We start from the raw sequence: 11,013 nt of genomic DNA, 5'->3' as shown, positions 1-11,013 counted from the left end.
GTGTGTGTGTGTGTGTGTGTGTGTGTGTGTGTGTGTGTGTGTGTGTGAATTTTTAGTGTTTTCTTGATGTTTCAATGTTAACTGTTCCTTGACTAACTAAATATAATAACGCTTTCTGTAAGTCCGTTCTATTCTTTCATAGTTGAAACTTATTGTTGGACACTTGTAAAAGAAAGCTGAAGTGTACATGGAATGGCTTTGTGGTTCAGCATGGGAGTATGTATGGTTCCCTGCAAAGACACAAAATAGGGCCAATTTAAAGATGAAAAGAGAATTTCATCTCTTTGAGAACCCAGTGGTGATCAGAAGATACACAGTGATTCCTTCCCTGTTTTGTTTTGTTTCTTTGTCAAAGTAGAAGGAATTTAAGTTGATATGTGGTCATTCTATTTTGGTATTAGTGATGAAGATGGAGTATGCACTCGGTTCATAACAGGCTTTTAAGATATCATTTGCCTAATATTAAAAAGGCATGTTCTTTTATAGCCACTGGAAATTTTTTAGTACTCTGGGGTAAAATGTACCTTGAAAGCATAAGCATAAGGATTTAGGCAATGTTTTTTGGATTGTACATTCAGGACTGTGCCTTATTATTTTATTTTTGCTATGTTGATACCAGTATGCCCTAATTTGATTTAAAAAACAGAATTCTACAGAGCATCTTGTTATCCATAGCTAGCTCAAACAATCAAGTATCAGCCCTTCCTACCCAAAAGAGTCAAATGCCATAAACATAGAATCTTAAAGATTTTTTTTTTTACATCTAAACCAATGGCTTACTTATTGCTGTACGAATACTCTGCACAGAAATTTGAACAAATTAAAATGTAGAAAATAGAGGATTAGAGTCACAGAACCCTGGACTGCATATTGCAATGTCTAAACTTCACTGACCTTATACTTCTCACTTTGACAGAAACGATCCAAGCAGCGGAAGTTACAGCAGAAAGCCTTCCGCAAGAGGCAGCTGAAGGAGCAGAGGCAGGCCCGGAAGGAGAGGCTCAGTGGGCTCTTCCTTAATGAAGAGGTGCTCTCCTTGAAAGTGACTGAGGAAGACCATGAAGCAGATGTTGATGTTTTGATGTAATAGGGTGAATTGATCCGAATTCTTTCCAAGCATTATTCTCTCATTAGTTTACACGCATCTTGACCAATGTTTTGGTTAGGGTTGTGCTGATGTACCATTAATAATTTAGGCCAGTGATTCTCAAAGAGTAAACCCAGTACCCGCAGCTTTCAGCATCACCTGAAAAGATGTTAGAATTGTGTTTGGGCCCCATTCCAGACCTACAGGCAGTAAGGATCTGGAGCAGCACTGTGTTTTAACCTATGCCAGGTTATTCTCATTTAAGGACCACTGGTAAACATTTTAACTACTTTAACTTTATGGGGGTTAACTGAGCTTTTGAAAGTTTGGTGAGAAGTAGTTTATTTTGTCAATATTTGTGTAGAGTCTGTACTCCAGTTCCCGTCTTAATGATAAGAGCTTTTAGTTTATTTTTTCAAGAAGGCCATAGTATAATTCTCAATTCCTAGGGACAAATCTTTTTTGAGGTAAGGTTGCACATGAGGTATGCATTACTGTTTACAATAGTGCCTTCATTAGGTTTAGTTCCGGTTTCATTAACGATTAATGCAAAGGTATAAAAAAAGCCCTAATCTTTTCCAATTAGATAATTTTTTTTTGTTTTTCTCTATGTCAGGTGAGAATCATTTCTGCACATGATAACTACTGAGAAAATAATATTACATTAGTGAAATTTTAGACTTAATACTGTGTTAATTTTCAAGTGGAGATTCCAGTTAGGCAAGGATACCAATCAAATTTTCCTACTGTATCCTTAAATTTTAGGCTACCAAATAATCTTCAAACTAAAACATTTATCTATCAATTTTTAATGTAACATATCTCCAATTTTATGTTTGTTATGTGATCAGGTTAATGTTCCAGATTAACTGACATCCCACTTAGAGTTCTACCAGACTTCAGAAACTTCTATGAGTATACAAAGCAGTGTGGTCCCCAACCATTGTTGGGTCCTAATAGGACCCTAAGTCTAAAGGTGAAACCATGGAGTTTATTTAATCATATTTTCAAAGAATTCATTATCATGAACGTAGAAATAGTCTGATTCCTTTTCTTCTTCTACATGTCTTTGAACATTCACATAGAAGATACAAACTGAGACTACTGACAATCAACTTGCTTTCTGACCTTCATGATTTTCATTTGTATTAGAGCATTTAGAAGGCAAACTGATTGTGTAATCTTTTGAAAAAGACTATGGAGTTCAGAAATTAATAGGGTTTTAACAACATTTAACTTTAGTTCTTCAAAAAGAGTAACAATTTCAATTCTTAATTTTCAATTAATAAAAGGCTTATATTTTACTAAATTAAAAGTGAAAATTTAATCATAGTATGTTGGCACACTTGTTTAATTCTAGCACTCAGGAGGCTGAGGAGAGGGTTGTTAGTTGAAAGCCAACTTGGGCTACATAGTACTACTAAAATTTTACATGCATTAAATTTTTTAATTTAATTTTGTTTCTTTGAAGATTAAAGAATTGAAACTGAGGGTAAAAATTAGTACCTTGCAGCATTGCTGAATTCTGTGGATTGCCTGTAACTTTTGAATAGCTACTAAGATCAGAATTTAAAATGGTACTAAAATAAAAATATGAATATGTGTGCTTTCAGTTAAAATAGTATTTCTGACTTTCTTCCTACCTAGTTTGGTACTCCTGCCTAGTTTAGAGGGACCAAAGAGATCTTGGGGTCAGACCCTCAAATACTTGATGAAAAGTGTATTCTGTTTTCCCTTCCAAGTGCAGAAACAGAAAAACAAGAGAAGCAAATACATCTAAACTCTCTGCTTTCTTTAGCAGTAGCAAAATCCCGCAGAGGAAGTATCTGCATGTTCTTCCTGTTCTCTAAAGAAGATGGGCTGCATTGAGATATAGGGCAACATTTATCTATCACCCACTTGAAAAATATTTGTTGATGCTCAGTAAAAGAAAATCCAAAACTGGTTCAGGATATAATTTAAGACCAGTCTTCTTCTCTCCCCCAAATCATTTAATCTTCTTATCTTAGATTTTACTTAAGTCACTGTTTAATACATTTACCAAAGTGCTATGTGCAGATTTTTAATGTCTATAAAGGTTTGAGGATTTATAGAAGTGTGTTGTGAAATTTTCTTTAAGTTCAGATTCACTCTATATGTTAGAACTGGAATATAAAGTCAATTTGGAGGAGAATGAAAATACTACTTTCATTTAAAAGACAAGTTCTAGAACTACTAGATTTGTTTGTGGTATAAGAGAGGGGGAGAGAGAGAGAGATTAAAATCTTTCTTTTTCCTTGCAAAAGCAGATTTCTAGATTTTACAAGTAGAATCTAGATTTCTTTTACAAGTAGAATCTAGATTTATCACAAAAAGATGAAAGTTTCTCCTGTCTTTTTTTTTTTTAATGTGCTGTGGTCTGTTATCAGTTAAGATGTGCCATATAGATAATTCAGAGAGAATTATGGAAATAACCAGTAATTTATTAAATCTAGTATCTATGTGGCATTTTTAAAACAACGTTCAGTCAGTATCTTTTTTTTTTTCCTTTTTAGTGGAAAACCTACTTATTCAGTTAATTAAAAGGAAAATCAGGGAAATGCAAGTCAAAAGTGTTGCGATTCTATGTTACTCCAGTCACAATGGCTATCATCAAGAAAACCAAAAGCAAACAGCTGTTAGAAAGAAACCTGTATATAATGTTGGTGATAGTATAAACTGGCTGTACCAGTGGAAATCAGTATGGGAGTTCTCATTTTTAAAACGTACAAATGGAGCTATCTTATGATCAAGCTATGCTATCTCTGGGTGTATGCTCACAATAAATGAACTCACCATATGACAGGTGTATGTGTACTCCGATGTTTATCACAGTACTCTTCTCAATAGCCAATAAATGGATGCCCAACAGCAGATGGATAGATAAAGAAAATGTGATATTCAGCTATAAAGAAGACTGGAATATTGTGTCTTGCAAGAAAATGGTTGAAACTATATAAAGATCATCATGTTAAGCAAAGCAAGCCAGAGCAAAACACAAACATTGCATTTTTCTTTTACAAGTGAAATCTAGATTTAATAAAATGCAAGACATGAAACTAGAAGCGGCCACTATTTGGGAAGATGAAAGGCTCTAGTGAAAAAGAGAAAAGGAGAACAAAATGGCGGGTGATCATGATTGAAGTAGATTATAAATATATGTGGATAAATAAGTGAATGAATGAGAAGTCTATAATTTGTTCCATTGTTGGCTATCATCTGTACAGAACTGATGGTGCAATGAATAAGTCTCCTCTTTATAGATTTATTCAGGCTTTTTATTAGAGATCTTGTAAGAGTATGTTGGTCCTTACTACAGCTTTTAAAAGTGTGAACAAGGAGTTAAACAAAATGGCATGTATTTTTATACCGTTTTGCAAAGGATTAAAGGAAGGTGTTGTTTTAGAATGTAGTAGGTCATAAAGGGCTAGTTCATTCTATCTGACCAAGAACTTCAGGTAAAATGACACTTTTTCTTCATTCTTTGGTAGACATTGGCAGTTTCACTGAGTTGTTCTGTTGGTTGGTTAAGTTAGATATTGCTGAATTAAATCCCAGAAACTGACTTATAAAATAATGATGTATAGTGTAGTTTTAGACAGCTCATTTATTTTAGCTGTTAAATGTCACAAATTCCCACAAAAAAGAAAAATATGAAACTATTGTATAAAGGTATCCAGATTCTGATGAGTTTTAAAAATTATAAGATATATCGTATATCTTCATGTTTTAAACTCTAAAGAATTCTTGTTTGTTTTCGGTTCTCTTAGCAGATTTTTTGCTCATGGCTTCTCTGTAGCCTCACGTGCCTTAAAGGTAGTGAATTGTGTCATTTTCATCAATATCAGACTTTCTCAAAAACCAAACAATCAGAATATTATAATTTGATTTCATATAATGCTCATGGTTTTTAGATATTAGTAAGATTTATTAATCAGTAGTAATAAGAGTATAAAACAAAATAAAATCCTTCTGATATTAGATTCATTTGCTTAAAACTAGTTTTGATCCACCAGTTATTGAAGAGCCTTGAATTTATGTAAAGTTTTGGTTAATGTATTGTTTTATCCACTGGGAAAAAAGTCTGAAGCCAGGATATTTTCTACTTCCCTCTTTTTAAAATTTATTTTTTATTTATTTTTATTTTTTGAGATAGGATCTCCTTATATACTTCAAGCTAGTCTTGAATTGCTATGTTGTGCAGGCTGGTCTGGAACTGTAATCCTTTCCCCTTAGAGTCACTGGTGTTTGGGACCCAGACATGCCTGGGGAAGATACCTTTTTAAACTATGTAAGTTTTATCAGGAAATATAACTTTTAGGGTCTAGACAAAAACACTTGAAGAACCAAGTGTTCTTCCGGTAACGTTAGGATTCTTTGGATTCATTTTTGTAATTTACTGGGTGCCCTATCTTCTTTCCTTTACCAAATTACCTTTTAGCACTCTGTCTTCAAGAAGTCTTCTTTGGTATTGATGGAGGATGAAGTCTGTTTGGGTTAGGTAATAGCATAGTTCTTTTGTGTTTCAATAATAGTGTTGATGTTGAATGCACTGATGATTAACATATTTAAATTAGAGATAAATCCCATCTTGAAAAGGACTATTAGGAAATAAATACTTGAGCAAAAATCTAGTATGATAGCTTTGCAGTAGATTTAAGCTTGATAAAATAAGATAAATTTTATCTCAAATTTGAATACTATTAAATGAGTAAGAAGCCTTTGAGGTATTTTGTGCTAGGCATTTCTGTCAGTACAGTGTTTGGAACACAATCCTTGGAATATTTAAATTTGCTCTCTGAAAAATAAGTTACTATCTCTATGAGGCCTATAAGGAACTCTGACAATTCCCGTAGCTGGCTGTTAAGACTAAGGCAGCTTAATGGCATAGCTCAAGATCCAAGTTGGCTTACTACAATTAAATTTGTATTTCTTCAATACTGAAACTTGTTTGCAGCTCCCTGCACAACTATTTTTTGAATAGAGGTTACTGATGTTGTGACCTAGACCAGGCAATGGCAAATTGCATTTTAATTTGGCTTTCATGCCGAACTCAGAAAAAAAACAGTGTGGTCTTTTTTATTTCAATATGTAATAGTTTTTCTTTATTGTCAGATTTCTTCGGTTACATCTTTGTAGTGAATGCAACCTATGGAAATCTGTGTTCTTTTTTGTGGTGATGGCTAGGATGGAAAAGGGAAGAATTGCTTAATTAATGCTTATCTGTTTTGACTGTGTCAAGGTGATTGTAGCATTAACAGCTGAGAAGTACATCCTTAAGATGCTGAATTATTCGGAAAAAACAGCTGTGGCTTGTTCTGTAAAGTTGCTTGTTCTTTAACTGAAGCTGATTTCTTGGGTTTACATTGAGATTTCAAGGCTTTTGGAAAACAGAGCTGATGGTGTCTCATCCTGTAGTAGGTGAATTTAATTTCCTGCTTGAGTGCACTAGTTTAGTTTTGTAGAAATCACCAGTCTTTGTGTTGAGAATTTAATAGGACCTTTATCAAAAGAAATTAACAATAAACCCAAATACATGCAAAAAAATCTCGCAAGTGGTTAAGAGTTGTAAATTGTGGTACTCCCCCCCCCTTCTTTTCAAAAATTAGTTATGTAGCATCAATATCATAACCAAAGCAAGTAGGGAGTTTACTGATTTGGAGAATCTACAAGTAGTCTTAAATATTGTAAAGTATCAGATTGTTAATCAGGACATTTTTCTGTATTCCTGTGAAATGTATTCTATATTGATGCACTTTTGTATAGATGGCAGTCTTCTGTACATTCTGTACTTACTGCATAGTGTATATAAAACCTGGCTTTTCTTGAAGCTGTGTGAGGGGATTAACTATATAACACAATTGGTTTCTATTTTGAGTTTCTTGCACGTGAAAATATTTTAGCAGTTATATCTAAATGAGTTTTATGATTGTAACTGAAGCTGGCTATGTGGCAGAGCTGTTTCTTGAATGCAATATTAGAATAAAAAGAGTCATTTTAATAATTGAGGTACTCATACTAATTAAGTATCTCTTAAAAATCTCACTGATGTTTGCTGCTATATACTCTGAATCAGCTCCTTTCAAAGCTCCATTCGGAATATTTACTATTAAAAGAGAATTGCCCTTTTCTTTGGTTCAGAGTTCGATTACACTCTCTAAACTTGTTTTATGAGAGTCTCATCCCCACCCCCAATCATGAGCAAAACATTTTATATAAAGAGATCAGATTTCTAGAGAAAGTATCATTCACACAGTAAGTGAAAATTAGGTTGAAATTTCTGTTGACAAAATATATATATATATCTATTTTCTTTATATATTGCTGTAGAATCTTTTTTAAATTTGTTATTATTATCATTTATTACAATTTATTCACGTTGTATCCAAGCTGTGGCCCCCTCCCTCATCTCCTCCCAATCCCACGCTCCCTCCCTCTACTTCCCCTATGCCCCCCCCATTCCACTGATAGGTGAGGTCTTCTACCCTTCTATTTGACCCTAGCTTATCAGGTCTCCTCAGGACTGGCTGCTTTGTCTTCTTCTGTGGCCTGACAAGGGTGCATCCGCCAAGGGGGAGGTGATCAGAGAGCCTGTCACTGAGTTCATGCCATAGAAAGCCCTTGCTCACCTTATTAGGGACCCCACTTGGAGACTGAGTCTATGGGCTACATCTGAGCCAAGGTTTTAGGCCCTCCATGCATGTTCCCTGGTTGGGGTATCATTCTCCTCAGGGCTCCCAGGGCTCAGGTTTTTTTTTTTTTTGGATCTGTTGCTCTCCTTGTGGAGCTCCTGTCCCCTCCAGGTCTTTCTATCTCCCCCTTCTTTCATAAGATTCCCTGCACTCTGCCCAAAGTTTGGCTCTGAGTCTCAGCCTCTGCTTCAATACCTCAGTCAATAGAGTCTTTCATAAGCCCTCTGTGGTAGTCTCCTATCCTGTTCCCTTGTCTTCGCCTGCTTCCAATATCTATCACATTTGTCCTTCTGAATGAGGATTGAGCATCTTCCCTAGGTTCTTCCTTGTTGTTTAGCTTCCTTACTAGTATAGATTTTAGTATGTTTATCCAATATTGTATGGCTAATATCCACTTATAAGTGAATATATACCATGTGTGTCTTTCTGCTTCTGGGTTATTCAAGATGATCTTTTTCTAATTCCTACCATTTGCCTGCAAATTTCATGATTTCCTTGTTTTTAATTGCTGAGTAGTGTTTCATTATGTAAGTGTACCACAATTTCAGTTGAGGGAGAACTGGGTAGTTTCCAAACTTTGGCTATTACAAATAAAGTTGCTACAAACATGGTTAAGCAAATGTCCTTACTGTATAGCTGAGCATACTTTGGATATATGCCTAGGAGTGGTATAGCTGGTTCTTGAGCTAGCACTATTCCTAATTGTCTGAAAAAGCTCCAAATTGATTTCCAAAGTGGTTGTACAAGGTTACATTCCCACCAGCAATGGAGGAGAGTTCCCCTTTCTTCACATACTCTCCAGCATGGGTTATCACTTGAGTTTTTGATCTTAGCCATTCTTATGGGTGTAAAGTGAAATCTCAGGGTCGTTTTGATTTGCATCTCCCTGATGACTAAGGATGTTGAACATTTCTTTAAATGTTTCTCTGCCATTCAGTATTTCTCTATTGAGAATTCTCTGTTTAGCTCTCTACCCCATTTTTAATTGGATTACTTTGTTTGTAGGTGTTTAACTTCTTGAATTCTTTACATATTCTGGATATTGGCCCTCTGTCAGATACAGGTTTGGTGAAGATCCTTTCCCACCCTGTAGGCTGTTGGTTTGTTCTGTTGACAATGTCCTTTGTTTTACAGAATCTTTTCAGTTTCATAAGGTCCCATTTATTGATTGTTGATCTTAGAGCTTGTGCTGTTGATGTTCTGTTATTGGCTGTAGAATCTTTTAAAGTTCAGTTTCTAGAAAAGAAATGTCTGATCAGTTGTATGTATAGATTCAGGTGCCATTCTGGGTTTTGTGTGTGTTTAAGGTTTTTGGTTTGGGATCTTTGGTCTTGGGTTTTGTTTTTGTTTGTTTGTTTGGTTTTGGTTTTATTTTTCTTTATTGCAGTTTATTCACTTCATATCCCAACTGTAGTCCCCTCCCAATCCCTCCCTCTCTCTTCCCCTCCCCTCCTCCTCCCCCAGTCTACTGATAGGGGAGGTCCTCCTCCCCTTCCCTCTGATTCTAGTCTATCAGGTCTCATCAGGAGTGGCTGCATTGTCTTCCTCTGTGGCCTGGTAAGGCTGCCCCCCTCCTCAGGGGGAGGTGAACAAAGAGCCAGCCACTGAGTTCATGTCAGAGATAACCCTTACAAGGGAACCCACTTGGACACTGAGCTGCCATGGGCTACATCTGTGCAGGGGTTCTAGGTATCTCCATGTATGGTCCTTGGTTGGAGTATCAATCTCTGCAGACCGACCCCCCCCCCCCACACACACACACTGGGCCCAGATTTTTGGTTCTGTTGTTCCCCTTGTGGTGCTCCTGTTGCCTCCAGGTCTTTCTATGCTCAATCCTCATTCAGAAAGGCAAATGGGAAAGACATCGGAAGAGGGAGAGAACAGTGAGCAGCACAGGAGCCTGAAATAGAGGGACTCTGAAAGACTCTACCCAGCAGGGTGTTGAAGTAGATGCTGACACTTGTTTGTTTTTAACCAACAATGTTTTCTCTTGACATTTATCTCTTTTGGAAAAATCTTAAGCTTTTTGTTTGTTTGTTTCATATATTGTCATAGACTTAGTCTCAAAATGTTTTTTGTTAGTAAATATGTTAATTTTTAGTCAAGTAGATTAAGCTTGTCTAATGAAGAAGGCAGTCATGCTCTTGTTGTCTGTAATTTTCCATTTTTAATAAATGTGAGTTAGATACTAAGTAAAATATGTATGAGTGTCTGGGTGTTTCTTTTTAAGGTACTCAATAGCTGTACTGTCTTTATGATAGACATATATGACTGTGTAAATGAACTGAAGTTGAAGTTCAAGATTTGTCCCTTAGTCTTGCAAAAATATTTCAAGTGCTTAATAGCCACACACAACTTTAGGCTACTTTTTGTTTTGGAATGCACAGGGCCTAAAATGTTCCACGTTGCTAGGGATGGTAGGACAGACCTTTAATCCCAGCACTTGGGTGGCAGAGGTCTCTGTGAATTCAAAGGTAGCTTAGTCTACAAGAGTGAGTTCCAGGACAGCCAGAGCTGCACAGTGAGACCCAGTTTCAAAACAAAACCATGGAAAAATGTTCCACAACTGCAGAAAATTCTTTTGGAGAGGGCTGCTATAGAGATTGAAAAGTTTCTCTAGTGATGATTAACATTCTTCCAGTGAACAATAACCAGTAGTTTCATTATATATTGGTTTGTGTATAATATATGTAACAACAATGGTTAAAAAAGAAGCCATGAATTTGGGAGGAAGGGTGGGGTCAGATATGGGATGGGTAGAAGAGGGGAAAGAGGAGGGATAAATGATGTAATTATGCTATAATTAAATAAAACTTCTCACAAATATAAAAAGTATGAGTTATAGAATCAGTTTTTTTATTAATTCTTGTGATAGGAGATTGTAATAGAGTCACTGCTTTTTTGAGCCTGACAATATTATACCCTCTTGCTATTAGTTTGCATCTCATGTTAAGTGGAATGTTATATTGCATTATCCACGTTTTTTGGTAATAGACCGGCAGTTAATAGATTTAGGTCCGGTGGCACTCACTTTAAAGAGTACTGTTTTCTTGTTTTGTTTTCATGACTTTAGTCACTAGGATGCTATAATCACTATGAATTCTTTCATCTTAAAATTAGAATATGACTGGGTTTGTGTAATTTTAACTGTGTAAAATAAAAAAAAAACTTTAAGTAGACAAAACATAACAATGAATCCCCATATAGCCCATACCT

The 11,013-nt window shown here is 35.7% G+C and overlaps 1 protein-coding gene across 1 annotated transcript in view; it reads left to right on the top strand.

Annotated features, from left to right (window-relative positions):
* Positions 1-10,574, top strand: part of Fam199x (family with sequence similarity 199, X-linked) — a 39,535-nt gene extending 28,961 nt beyond the window's left edge. Inside the window, exon 6 of the mRNA XM_055618935.1 lies at positions 917-10,574. Coding sequence (XP_055474910.1) covers positions 917-1,087 — 171 coding nt within the window. The 3' untranslated portion in view covers positions 1,088-10,574. The remainder of the gene's footprint in view (positions 1-916) is intronic.
* Positions 10,575-11,013: the final 439 nt, after the last annotated feature.

Source organism: Psammomys obesus, unplaced genomic scaffold (genome assembly GCF_907164565.1).
Source record: "Psammomys obesus unplaced genomic scaffold, mPsaObe1.curated_primary_1811, whole genome shotgun sequence".
Lineage (NCBI taxonomy): Eukaryota > Metazoa > Chordata > Mammalia > Rodentia > Muridae > Psammomys > Psammomys obesus.
This window is presented reverse-complemented; position numbering and strand designations above follow the sequence as displayed.